This window comes from Cornus florida, unplaced genomic scaffold, assembly GCF_030987335.1.
Source record: "Cornus florida cultivar Cherokee Brave unplaced genomic scaffold, ASM3098733v1 CherokeeBrave_3.0.0_Hap2_Chr05, whole genome shotgun sequence".
In the NCBI taxonomy this organism is placed as follows: Eukaryota; Viridiplantae; Streptophyta; class Magnoliopsida; order Cornales; family Cornaceae; genus Cornus; species Cornus florida.
The window spans coordinates 77,072,032-77,086,996 of record NW_026775575.1 but is presented as its reverse complement, the minus strand read 5'-3'; the positions used below and the strand labels follow the sequence as shown (position 1 = coordinate 77,086,996).

The following is a 14,965-nucleotide window of genomic DNA, read 5'->3' as shown; positions in this document are numbered from 1 at the left end:
AAAAATGATGCAGTTGGTCCAGCTTCCAAGTGTGTAAGGAGAAAAAAGAGATGTTTTGCGTCCACAGAATATTCTAATCAATATCTCTTTATGCCAATACCTTTTTACGTCAATGAAGCAACAAACAGAGAAAATCTAACCCTCCTATTGCAGGGAATGATGATTCATAAATATAATTGATTCCAACCCCAACTTGTTATAGCATTTCAAAAGTAGATTTATTTCTTCTATACTTTGTCAACAACAATAATAATAGAGTAGCCAAAAGTGACCATCCGAAGTGGGGAGCCGAACCCTCCTCACCCACTGGATGGTCCTAAACATGATGGTACCACCTCGACCGTCCACTGTAGCAAACAATGCCCCCTAGAAATCCAATCATACCATGAACAAATAAAGAAGAAGAAAATGAGCTAATGATGTTATACACGACCATTAAAAGAACCTATTTATTTCGCATAAACTTCGTGACAATTTATAAGAATATATGGTAAACCATACTAAAAAAAAAAAAAAAAGAATATATGGTAAACCATCACAACACGCATACAATTATGAATATGATTCACTCCGTAAACAAAAGAACCATTATTCATCAAATCCGGGTATAAATTCTTGAAGGTCCTGTGAGTGTGTACTTAAATACACGTAGACCTGAATCTACCACTGAGAGCTTAGTTCAAATGGTATATCCTCCTTCCAAATGGACAATATTGGATTTGTGTGTGTGTGACTTACCTATTGCCATCTAATAGGTTCTGGTCTTAATCTCTGCAATGGTATAATTGAAAACTATATTTGAAGCTATCGAATTTCAAGAAACTCTTTCTACCACCACCTCCGGCTGAGCTAACCGGCCTCGCACTGCACACAACCCTAGAAACTTCATTCTGAACTGGGTTATTGACACTCGACTAGTTTGGGAAATATTGGCTTCAGATAATCAAGGGTTGGCAGTGGAGGACTTGAAGCAGTATTGGCAGTTTCAGAGTTTGGTTATACAAGTACAATATATTTTCTTAACAATGAAAATTGAACAAAATTGTACCTCCAAATAAGAAGATTGAAAAGACGATGTAAAAGATTAGACTTAAGTATTAAACAAATGCCGTTACAAAATCACCCCCCACCCCAGCATTCTCATTTGCCTAACAAGGTGTATTCTGGTTCCCCAAGAAATTCTTCATTAGTTTAACAGCCACACACGAGAGCATGCGCCTGGAGGGCACACGGACAAGCTCATAGAGTTGGCATTTTTCTACACACTCCGAAGATGTATGAAACTCCTAAGATCAAATGATAAAAGCAATAAACAACAAATAACTGAAATTTAATATCTCCTAAAATGATCACCTTGGAAAAACACATACTGAACTCACATGGTTGGCATTTCCAAAATGCATCAGATGAATCGCTCCAAACCTTCGACCTCCTAATATAAAATGCTTTGGAGCTCACATCATGCTTCCAAGGAACAAGTTACTTGATCCACTATATCTTAAAATTGATCATCTCTTCATGGTCCATCAATCAAATCAATGGATATGTTGTAATAATGGCCACGGAAACTCGAGTTTTTCATGAATCCTGTATCTTAGTACACCAGCTACATACTACGACACAGGTAACACTATCATATAGTACCAAAGAAACATTAATCTATAAATTCAACAAGCTAGGTACGACCCACTGAGAGAGAAAGGAAACAAAGTGCCAGTATTGCTATAAACTGCTTCAATTTACAAATATGTCAAGCTGGGAATCATTTACAAATTCTAGAGGAAAAGTTCGAAAAGGCTAATGAATAAACTAATCCCCTTCAACTCCTAGTAACAACTAACAGTTTTCTAGGGAAAGTGCAGTCTCTTTGGAGATTACTCTACCCAACATAGGGATAGATTGTCAAAGAAGAAATTTTAAATTCGCGAGGCAATGGATGTAGAACATAGCATAGAAAGAAGTTTACACCGCATAACAAAGTTCCATTACCATAATGAAGAGGAATTCAGGCCTTCAGATTCTTGCACTTGAAAACGCAAGGATTCCAACCACATGCACCAGCCCACTTAATATAGTGGCTATGAAATCTGAAAGGACAGCTTCAATGCCGGAAAGTCTTCACCACCTGCTCAATCCTTCGCCGACAAAGTGGACAGTTCGTTAATTGCACGGAGCATGTTGTACAACAGCACATGTGACCACACCTGAAAATCATAGCCAGTTAGCCAATGATTCAGTTAAAATCCTGAACAAGTGAAAGAGCTCTATATCAAAACATAAATTCTTCTACAAAGGTATTTTACCCTATAATCTCATCATCTTATTTTTGAACTGCAAGATACCCAAACATTTCATACTAAAAATAATATGTTAATTTATGCACATACAACAGTACCATTCAGCAGTAGCGATGTCCCTCCTTGAAAGAGGGACAAGCAAAAAATAGGCCTAGCAAACAAAAGGACTCCGGTAGGGTCTATGTGATTGGGATCAGTACAAGAAACAAAATGTATCATGCAGAGAAGATCATAGAAAACAAGAGAAATATTTGGAGTGCTTACGGGACAAAAACAGAATTGTACTCCTGCTCTAGGCATATCACACATAAATCTGGCATTAGTCGGTCTTTTTTAGTACCATCTGATCCATTTTCATCGTTACCAATTGAACCTGGAAAAAAGAGAAACATCAAAAATAAATAAATATAATACAACTTTTCACTGCTACAGTTTTGTTTTTAAGCAAAGGATAAAAAAGAAAAAAAGAAAAAAAGAAAAAAAAAACACAGTTAAAGGTAGACAACAGAGCAAGTCACCTTCACTATCCTGCCCAGCTCTTTTAGATGCAGCTGCAAGAACTCTGCATGGACAAGCATACATTAGGGCTCTGTTTGCTCCCACAGAAAACGAGGAGGAAATAGAGCATATGAAATGCAGCAGGATTGTATTAATATCAAGTGGATGACAGCCAACTTTTCTAAAAAGCAGAATCCATTATGTGAGTAGGTGCTTAAATTAGAAGAGTTAGAATTATTAACTTGTAATGAAAACCTATTAAATGAAGTAATTTTTCGGATAAAAGATTTCATTATTTGGTGGGAGAAAATCACATTGGCACAACCAAGAACTTGGTCGACTTGTCCTTAAAACCAAACGAAACCAAAATAACTCCAGAATGAAGTTCATTCCAGTATTTCAATAGTGTACGCTTAGATAAAAACATTAATACAATGCAATTGTATGCAGCTCACTAGAGCACAACTCAACTGAGAACCCACTAAAGCAGTAAAGAGTACCAATGGTTCACCACAAGCACAAAGTGAAAAAGAATCAGTTGGACTTATTCACGAATTATCCGGTATCAAGGTTGTATTTCAATAAGAAAACCCAAGAAACTTCCTAAAAGGTATTTCTCTTCATAAAAATATGCATTATGATTTATGTATAGCGCAATCAGCGACCACCACCCTAACAAAAACAGCAAGTCAAACCCATCTTGAAAGACCAAAACCATGGGTGTAAGACCAATATCATTTGTTATAGTACAATGATGAGGAGTAAATCTTGTTACGCCAATAGATACTATGAATTACATAATATAACCGATCTTTTACTAGTAGGATACTTCATCATCATTAACTGTCATTCGACCCATTCAGATGTTGCCCCAAGATCTATGGAGAAGAGAACTCAACCAAAGATCACCCAATTACCTCTCTGGCCAAGTTGCCTCCATGAATAGATAGAGGTTCCATTTACTGGTATTGTTAGTAACTAGAGCTGCAAATGAACTGAGTTGTTCGTGAATGGCTCGGGCTCAGCTCGTTAAAAGCTCGGCTCGAGCTCATTCGTTTAGTAAACGAGCCAAGCTCGAGATCATTTTTAAAGCTCGTTTAGTAAATGAGCCAAGCTTGAGCAATGTTAAGCTCGGCTCGTGAGCTCGTTTTTTTTTTTTTTTTTTTGATAAGTTGGCTCGTGAACAGACTCATTAAAATAATAGGAGTATATATATATATATATATATTATATTATATTAAAAGTATAGTATTTAGAAGCCTAACTTATATATACAAGTAGACCAATTTTATTTATATATTTTAGGGTGCAATAAACCCCCTGAACTATTGGCATATTGCAACAAACCCCCTTGAACGACAAGAAACCCCCCTAAACTATATATTTGTTACAATAAACCCCCTAAACTATTGATTTCTTGCATTTCAGCAGATGACTGGGTCAGAAATGTTAAAAGACAAAATTACCCTTTTTTAATACTACATAGTTTTGAGAGTTATATCCTTAACTTGACGATGTGGCATTTGGTAATTTCATAACCCAATCAAAATGCGACAACAAAGCTAACTTTATCTTCAACAACAACAACAACAACAACAATAATAATATTCCAGTAGCAGTTTTAGAGAGAGAAAGTGAGAGGTATGCTATGTTAGTTGCAGAGGAGTACAAGAGAAGGTCAAGAATTCAAGAAAAAATGGTGGTGGAGGGGAAGAGATTGGTTTGTTGGCTCGTAGGATTAATGGCTCATCTGGGATCAAGAAGAAATTGGAGATGACAACAAGGTGCTGGTCAAGTGGGTTTTGGAACCTAAAAGTCAATTTGGTCATGCAGCCATTAATGGCTTCTCTTCTGCCTGAAAATTTCCAATTTTTATATAATCCAAGATATGTATATGGTTCCCATTTTCCCTTTTCTTTTCCTTTGTATTTTGTACATATATATGTATGTGTGTGTGTGTGTGTGTGTGTGTGTGTGTGTAAGACCAAGACCATGGTAGGTGTCCCATGGGTTCTTGGAATAGCAGTAAATGAAATGAAAATTCCATAATTTTGGCTAGATTAGCATTTGGATTATCAGTCTAGTTCAGATATCTTTCATTTATAAACAAAAAATTGGGGAAAAACAGAGATGTGTGATGTTGAAATAAGGGTAAATTTTATCCTGTTTTTTTAAAGAAAGGAATTTACTGGATTTTTTTTTTTTTTTTTCAAAAGCTGTGATTTCAGAAACCAATGGGGAATTGCAGAACAGTTTCTCAAAGCAAGGCTAGCAGAATTTCACTCATCGAGGATATTGAACAACCACTCTGGCGCTTGCTTCCGATCACCACCACATCGGCAAAATTCAAAATCTAGAAGGTGGAGCCTCTACGTACCACCATGAAGGAGAGATCGGCAGCGATGGAGAGGGTGAAGAAGATGCGATCAGCCGTCATTTGCTCGGAAGAGGATTCAAACCATGACGTCGATGATGGAGAAGGCGAGAAGCCGAAGAAGATATGATAACAACCGTTGTTCGCTGGGGAAGAGGATCTACGCTAGGGAAGATGATTGATTGGTTCGTGCTTAGTTGTGCGAGAGCTGCAAAAGCGAGCACACCGTCATGAAGAACTTGTCGGTGCCTCTTGGAGACTAGAGGGTTGAATAGAAGATAACAGTAATTTATATATATATATATCTATATACACACAGACATACAAGGTTGTGTTTGGCGTATTTAAAAAGATTTTGGGTTTAATAGTTACAATAAGGCGCATTAGTGTCTTTTCATACCCACGAGGGTATTATGGTCATTAAAATTATAGTGTATGTCACGAGACTATCATATGATCACTTTAACGGTAAGATACGACCACCAGAATGGTGACAGATCCGACCGGAACAATGACGGATGGGGCTATCTGCAACAAATATGCATAGTTCAAGGGGTTAGTTACAATTTTAGTAGTTCAGGGGGTTAGTTGCTGATTCCCCAATAGTTCAAGGGGGTATTTTGGATTTTACCCTATATTTTTATTGGCCCAATAAGTATTTTAGAAACCCATCCAACAAATAAAATTCATTTAATAAGTAATCCGCCCAAAATATTAAAATCCATTTAATAAGTAATCCACTGGCCCAAAATATAGTTTCATCTCAACCATTGAATATTGTACTGTATATATTAAAGGATAAGATAGAAAACCTAAAACACAGACGCAACAAATTCTTCTGCAACCACGAGATCTATACAACGGCGTCCTACTTCACCGTCCTTCAATTCCACAAATTTTTCTCTCTTTATCTCTTTTTCTCTGTGTGTTTCTCTCTCTACCTTTATAACTTGATGAATCAAAGTGTGATGGATTTCAAGCTTGCAGAGTAGATGATGAAATTAGAGAAGATTGATGACTGATTGGTGAATGCAGAATTCAATTTGAAGGAGATTGGTGGCCATTGTTTCGTGTCTTTAGTTGATTCATTTGATATATGTACATATATATGTATACACACACCGAGCTTGGAACCCATTTTTGTTCTGATTCTTTATATATATAGACACGAGCCTGAGCTAAGCCGAGCCCGAGCTCATGAAAAAATTGACGAGACGAGCCCGGCTAGGTCAAGCTCACCCAAGCTTGAGCCGAGCCCGAACACAACTCTTGCCTATGCGAACCCAGCCCGAGCAAGCTAAAGCTCGGCTCGGCTCGGCTCGGTTCATTTGCAGCCATATTGGTAACATCAACCAGTCACTTTATATAAGTTCTGGAAATTTGATAACCTATCCGATCCATTAATGTTGCAACTACTCATTATATCAGAATTCAGCCTTCATATGACCCTTTCCTTTTATATGTTTTTTTCTTGTTTTTGTGCATCATTGTCAAAACACCGATATAAGATTAATTCTCAAAATTCAAAATTTCACACGTAAACTTGATGTTGATATAATATAGTCAAACTAAGCAGTTCCGTCTACAAAAGGAAACATTTTTTTTTTGATAAATTACAAAAGGAAACATGAAGGTAATATGTCTTCAATACCCATAAATTTGGCACAATTATCCATCATGACTGTCTGGCATCTGGATCTCCAGCAAGGCTCAAAACAAAGCAAAACCTACGTGATAACAACATTGATACATGTGATGGATTATAGTTCTAAAATCTATTAGGACAACAAGGTTCCTCACATGTCAGTTCAGCAATTCTATACTAACTGAGTAAGGTCATTGGTAAATGCTGGTCTCGCCTACACAAAATGGTTGGAGGAGAGAACTGGAGACATAACACAATTTGGTGTTATTTTACATAAAGGGTCTGCGACTGTATGCAAATGCACACCCCCTCAAGCTTGCAGTCCAAACTTTTACCATTGCACTTGGGCAACACTTCCTTCTCTAGTAAAGTAACTTCAATAATTTCTCAGCATCAAGTAACAACTGTAGATTCTAAACTTTGCAAAAATCTCTGCTGCATTCTTTTATGAAGCCACTAGGGGGTAATTAGTTTTGGAGAGAACTCAGGTTCACTGCATAAAAACAACTACCAGTTTCGGGTCTGGACAGATCACTGTAATTAGGTTCTACAAATCTAACTTTTTATTTGTCCAAATTCAGGAAATCTACAACACGAGTTCTCATCAAGTTAACAAAAAGGTTGTACCCAGTGCACAAGGCTCCCGTATTCAACAGGGTTTGGGCAGCTTTTCCCCTATTTCTAGAGGGGGCTGATTCCGGGGCTGAAATCCACGCCACAGCAGGGGCTGGATGAGCACTTGACCAGAGCTCATCAAGTTAATACAACGGAATATATATAGAGAAAAATAGATATGTAGTACCCAACCAGGGGCTGCGAAAAAAGAAAAAAATAAAAATAAACAAAATTTAATAACAAACATCACCATTATCAATCAGTGGATTGAACCACCAGATCCAAAACAGTCAACATGGTGATGGAGTATGCCAGGCACAAGTAATATATCATTATAGCCATCATATGGTCGTAAAGATTCCGATAGAATTGCCAGAAAGAAGTATTGTAGAACAAGATTTATCAGCTCTAGTTAAAACAAGATATCTCTATGCCTAGGGTTATGGCATAATCCAAGAACTATCTTGTTTGAAGTGACAACATCAGTACAGCATATTTTTCTCTAGTGAATAGACAATGATTCTCCCATTTGCACTTGCAATAGGCAAAACAACAATAATAAAAGCAAGTTAAACATACCTCTTTCTCAGTTCCCAGTGACGCCTTCTTTCCATGATATATTGGAATGCATGCTTAGCAATCAGATAAACACCAAATACAGTAAACCCCGCTGAAGCATACTTGTACCACCTGCAAGACACCTTCATTAATACATGAAAAAGAAGAAGAAAGCATCAAGCCGTACATGTATATACGTAGTGTTTTTGTACTCGTAAAACAACCTTGCCCATTTCCCAAGATTTGCAATGAGCTGGTCAATACTTCTGTGAGATACATAAAATGGCCCTTTGTGAGGTCGTTGAATTCGAATTGTTCCTAAGTCATCTTTAACAGCCTGAAACAAATTGAAGAGAAAAATATAGGAGACAGTAATAACAATAGATACAAAAACAGATGAGCATATCTGATAGGTTAACCGTCCATCACAAAGTGGCAGACTTTAATACTTGAACGCACATTCTCACATTCAAACTTCTTGCATAACCAAAAGACTTGGGAACATTAAAGATGATGTACTTTTCAACATATTAAGCATTCGAAAGGCTCTTGACACTCGGCATGGTACTAGACTGAGTCTGGGAAACTTATCCTGCCAGTATAAAGAGACGCTCTTAATTCCAGTTCAAGTAAGTGTATTCCCAGCCTTTGACAAGATACTCATTCCAGATTGCTCTGCACTTTTTTCTTTATCTTTCTTAGTTGAGGCAATGAAAAATTACGATAATAATAACTTCATGAGAAAATAAATACAAAAAAATAAAAATGCATTCATGGTAATTTGAGCCGGTAACTGTTTGGTATTAATGTTCTTAACGATTAAAGGTCTCTGACACAAGTAGTTAAAAAGGCTTCACTAATTCGGATTCAGCTTAATATGGTACAATCAAGTTGTATAGTTGAGGCACCAATGCAATCATTATGCAATTGAGGCATACAAGGCATGACTTGAGTAACACCAAATTGATATCCAAGAACAGTTTTACACCCTTTTTTCACCTTAAAAAATGGTAATATCCACATATATGATTGTGATGTAATAAACTTGATATACGCAGAATGACAAGGTAAAGAACAAAAAGTGTCAAATGTTTAGAAGTGCCTGCTTGAACATTTGTATCTAAAGGGTGCCTCGACCATTCAAAAAGCAAAGTTCTTTCAATTTGTCCATGAGCGGCAGTACATCAGCATTGTACTATTATCTAGGACAGATGAGGAACGAAAATGACAATGATGAAGATGTAATATAAGCTATTGGCTTACAAGATTATGAATTAGGTAATAAGATACCCCAACGGATTACAAATTTACAGCTCTAGACTGCTCATCATAACCACTACTAGTGCTTAGATGGAACAATCACTAATGGTTAAGATAAATGATTGCAAAGCTCGTACACAGAAACATCTTCTAACTGTCTGAACATGCATCACCGGTATATACACAAAAAAATAATACAAGATCTGTATTGATGTTAGTATCTTAATTTGGTAACACCGTACCATAACTTGATATCATCTGGCCATACAAATAACACTGTTCAACTCTTTGGAGAAACCAAGACTTGCTGCCAAGTTTGTCTATTAACTTTGTCAACCTCCAATCAAAAACTAAGAGCAAAAGAAAAACCAAGTAAACCCACTGTTATTGCTAAAGTCCCAAAATATCGATTATATCACCTATTTAAGATAGTATATATCATCCTCAAGGTCATAGGTCATAGGCTTGGTAGGTACTCATGTACTAAGAAGCCTCGCTTTTTCAGTGTTTTCTAAAAAAATAACACCTCAAACTCTGCCAACACCCTCATCCTTTGTCCTTTCCAAGCAAGAAATGATATGTTTCTGAAAGAATGGTAAGAGAGGCAATAATAATAATAATAAAATTCAAATTTATTTAAAGCCCCATAAAAGTTTACATATTGAAGTAATTTTAAGATTTTGAAAAAAAGAATTGGTGCAAGTTATTTATTTATTTAATTTTTTTTGGCCAAATCCACTCCTTTACTTTGACTTGTGCTCTAATGTGTCAGATTTGTCAAACCAATCAAAATACAGCACATTGATAAATTTGTAATATTTTTTATTGTTTCAACCTTAGTATTTGGAGAAGAAAAATGAAATAGCAATTAATTAAACTTTGTAAAAATGCTAAAACTGCTGCATGTATGCACTAGCGCATATATATATATATATTCAATAGTAACTACATGTTTGTCCTGTTAATTAGGTATGTTGAACTTAAAATCAGAAATAATATACAACAAGAAGAAGCCTTTTTTCCAACTACTTGGGGTCGGCTCTATGTTGCCTGGACACGGGTGCGTGTCTAGGAGTCGGATCCCCCTATCTATCAAATTGAGGGACACGGGGACACGAATAATAAGTGTCCAAAAGTTGGACACGGGTGCTTGGACACCACAAAAATAAAAATAATTATCACTCACAAATATAGGGCATAGCACACATACAGGCATACAAGAGATAACGTCTTGTTTTAGTACAGCTGGTAAGTGGTGAGTGGTAAAGAGAAAAATGTTACAATGGTACAACTGCCAAGTGTTAAGTGGTAACTTTTGTAAATAAATAGTAAATACTAAATATATATATAGTAATGGTACGATATATATATATATATATATATATATACCACGGAATATTTAAATTTATATACAGCTGTAACCCACATGTTTCACTTTTAATTAAAAATAATAATAAACAAATAAAAAAGCTCACTGCTGAACACGTGCTATAGTAACCGACATGGTAAGAGTAAAGTTTAAAAGAAGTTTTAAAGAGCTAGTGAGTGACGGCTGTGTTTAGGCTGTAACCCACATAGACGGTTTAAATGGTAACGTTTGTTAGGTGTCAGGTCAAAAGAATTAAAAATTATAAAAACTTTGGCGTAAAATACACACTCCATCAGCACACAAATATGGAGGCATACAGCGCGTGTTATGAGTCATCGCCTACCTTCAAAACCCTTTTAGACAAACCAGTGAATCACCATTTTTGAACCAGATGTGAATGTTTCTGTTGTTAGCCGTGTCTGGCAGGAAAGTTGAAGGTCCGACACATATCCCGTGTCCGTGTCATGTCGACATGGACACCCTCGCCAGTTCTGGCGAGTCCAGGTAACACAGGGTCATCTACAGGAATCCTATGTTTCCATTCCACTTTATCCAACGTCACAACCTCTTTCAAATCACATGCTATCATATCCTTCTTTACTAACTCTAACCGCATTAACTTTGGCCTCCCTCTTCCCCTAGTAGTACCATTGATGTGGACTATGTACTCTTTCTAATTGGTGCATTTAAAGGTCTTCTTTGCTCATGTCCAAACCATCTTAACCAGTTTTCTCTCATTTTATCTCCAATTTGTGCTACTTCAACCACAAAACAAATGTGGTCCTTTCTAATTCCATCCTTTCTAGTCTTACTGCAAATTCATCTCAACAGTCAAATTTCCACCACACTCACTTTATGCATATAATTGTTCCTAGTTGCCCAACATTCTGTGCCATAAAGTATGGGCGGTCTAATAACGGTTCGATAAAACTTCCCTTTCAATCTTAAAGGGATACACCTATCACACTATATATACTAGATGCAATCCTCCATCTAACCCATCCTGCCTTGATTCTATAGTTAACATCATCTCCAATTTATTCTTCATTATCCCCACTACATCCTCCTGTGTATTTCTAGATCTACTAAAGTTACACTCCATGTATTCAGTTTTATTTCTACTTATCTTAAACCCTTGATATTCTCCAGCTTCTCTCCAAACCTCCAATTTGGCACTAACTCCTCTAGTCTCGTCGACTAAAACAATATCATCGCCTAATAACATACACCATGGAATCTCATCTCGGATGTGTCTTGTCAACTCATCCATAACCAAGGCAAAAAGGTATGGACATAATGTTGACCATGATGAAAGCCTACAATGACTGGGTATTCACTTGTTTCCCCTAAAACAAGTGAATTCTCAATCAGAATGCTTTATTGTGCCCTTCATTGTGTCTATGCATCCCTTTGGGACCCCATTCTTTTTTAAAACCTTCCATATTAGATCACTAGGCATCCTATCATAGGCTTTCTCCATAAAAATATTGGAGATTTCTCTTCTTCTCTCTATATTTTTCCATTAGTCTCCTTAATATATAAATAGCCTCCATCTTTGACCTTCCCCGCATGAATCCAAATTAATTTTACAACACTTCAGTCTCTCTCGTATTATGCGTTGTTCAATCACTCTCTCCCAAAGTTTCATAGTGTGACTCATTAATTTAATACCGCGATAAAACCATGAATAATATGATCTACGAAATTTTGAGAAGTTTGCAAGTGCCTGCTCATTCCAGCGCAATAACGATATATCTGGTAACGCTGAAAGATATTCACCTCCGTGTACTGATATACAAGTCTCAAGTTCTCAACTGCACTTCAATCAGAATGCTCATTGACATACACCATATTTTTGCCTTTATAAAAAAAATAGGAAACAACATGTATACTAATTAATTTAATTATACATTTACATTCCATCCAAATTATAGATATTGTTACTTATCAAAAAAAAAAATATATATATATATATATATATGTGGATATTGTTGGTCCTTTTTGCTATCATAAAACATAAGTGAGTCGTTAGTATCATGTTTAAAATGTATACGTAAATGTAAAACGCGTTTATTTATAGCATACCTCGCCAACAACAGTCAAAGGCGTACCAGTTGGAAGCACCCGTTCAATTCTCTTGACTCCAAGCATCTTCAAAACAAAATCACCATTAAGCAAATTTGACCCAAGGTCCAAGCATAAGTGTGTGTGAGATAGTGTAGGTGTGAGATAGTTTACATTTATAAAAGAAAAATGACCTTCAGGCCTTGAAGATAGTCTAATGTTCCACGTACAAGAGATCGTCCTGACTCTTCAAACACTTCACTTCCAACTGTTAATACCAAACCTGTGGCGCCTCGGGCTCCCACTACAAATACACGGCCAGTATCATCATCCTGATGCATAAGAACCAAAGGTAACAAGAAATGGCCTTAAATACTAGCTTAAACTCTAATGCAAACTTAGTTTTAGAGTTTAAGACATCTTTTTTTACTGCAATATATTCACTTGAGAGAACAAACAAGCCAGAAGTAATATTTTTGCAGATCGAATCCGAGGGAAAGAGAGGAGGAGGCAGAGTAATCATTTCTCACCAGGTACCAAGGAACCTCTTTACACATGGATAGCATTAAAGCAGAATCCTGTATCCACGAACCAGCATCATTGTGCTTCAGAAAGTGTTGCTCTGCCTAAAATAGAGACAAAGAAGAACGTTCAAAACAACCAATAGCCAATTGAAACACAAACAGTTGAATAATTAATAATATTTGCAAAGAAAAAAAAAAATAACAAGGAGTCCATGTACCGTTTCTTCCACTATTACACCTCGTAAACCACTATAATAGCAATTGATTGGAGTCTCTGAACCAACTCTTCCAGAAATTGTAACAACCAAAGGTAAAACTTTGCATGCCTTATCTAGTAATTGAGCTGAAAGGTACCATAATACAAAAATCAGCATTTGAGTAACACATATGAGCTTGTATCAGTTTTTAACTGAAGGGAAAGAAAAACTAAAGCATTTTAGTTGTCTTACATATGCCGTTAACCGATTCTACTATAATGAGTATTAAATAGCCGTGGTAGATCACTAATGACCAAGTCCAGGAACAAAATCAAAGATGGTCATCAGGATTACTGAAACTCATATAATAATCGCTACAGATGAAAAATAGAATTACAAAGTTGGTGAAATTCCAAACTTTAGGTTTTTAATCAGCAGAATGAGTATAGGGATAGACTAGAGATTACAAGAAACTGTCTAACCATTCTAATGGAGCTGTTTTATTCATAATTATTTTCAATTAGTTAACTCCTACCATTTTTTCCCCTTTTTACTATTTGTTGATTAAATTTTACGTTTAGTTTATTGCTACAAAATTTTTATCCACTCAACAAAATCAAACTAAACGTATGAACAACAATGTGATAATCCCTCTCTAGAGAACGTTGAGAGAAATAAAAGTTTCGATAAGCTTACCTAAATCTTTCAATTGATTGACTCGAGTGACAGATTTGAGAGCCTCTGCATCCCTAAATAATTAAATCATATTCAGAACAACGAAAATGATATGTCGGGAAAAAATGAGAGAATAAAAATTAAAAACGAAGATGAGACTAACCTCCCGCTACTTCTGCCAAGAATATAGAGAGCCGCTGCACTGAAACAACAGCTGATTCCGCCCCAAGGAACCATTTTAAACGACTCAAAGAAACCCTAATTTGTAGTCACAATCCTTCGGCAACAGACTTCATATACAAAATCCGCAGCGGAAAAAGAGAACAAAAGATTTCAATCCTTTCAAGGACAAGAAATTACTGTAAACAAAGTATCGACTTTGCAGCTTTCAAAAAGTGATAGAATTCAAGTTTGTAACCAAAAAATAATAATTATTGTCGATGAATTGAGATGGTGAGAGAAGAATGTGAAGGTTAGGGTTTCTGAGGGCGAATATGAAATCGAATGTGGAAGTGACAATCTTTATGAGAAGGGAAGGATCGGAGGAGGGTATGAGGAGGTTGAAGATGAGAGGAATTCTAGAGAGAGAAATAGAGGAGATAGAATCTGATGCTAGGAGTAGAGGAGAGGGTGAAGCAAGCGAGGAAGAAGTGATGGTTGGTTGATTACGATAACTACTCCGGTGAGAGGTGATGCCTTCACATTAGTATATATAGATGTATTGTTGGCTATGATATTCTCAATAGATCATGAAATCACATAACTATTAATATTGCATAGCTATGGTTGTTTTAGCACATTTTTTTATGTAACACATTTTTTATTTTTTATTTTTTTTTTTTTTTTGTTTGGCAAAGGTTTTGTAAATATTTTTGATGTCTAGCTGCAA

The 14,965-nt window shown here is 36.2% G+C and overlaps 1 protein-coding gene across 1 annotated transcript; it reads right to left on the bottom strand.

Moving 5' to 3' along the window:
* Nucleotides 1-1,697: 1,697 nt before the first annotated feature.
* On the bottom strand, nt 1,698-14,822 carry LOC132306943 (E3 ubiquitin-protein ligase SP1). The gene is made up of 11 exons (XM_059804550.1): nt 14,240-14,822; nt 14,098-14,150; nt 13,423-13,547; nt 13,211-13,306; nt 12,875-13,012; nt 12,702-12,767; nt 8,212-8,324; nt 8,009-8,119; nt 2,816-2,859; nt 2,562-2,670; nt 1,698-2,204 (listed from the first exon to the last, which is right to left on the bottom strand). The coding sequence occupies exons 1-11, from the start codon at nt 14,311-14,313 to the stop codon at nt 2,102-2,104; spliced, it is 1,032 nt and encodes a 343-aa protein (XP_059660533.1). The 5' UTR covers nt 14,314-14,822; the 3' UTR covers nt 1,698-2,101.
* Between the last annotated feature and the right edge of the window lie 143 nt (nt 14,823-14,965).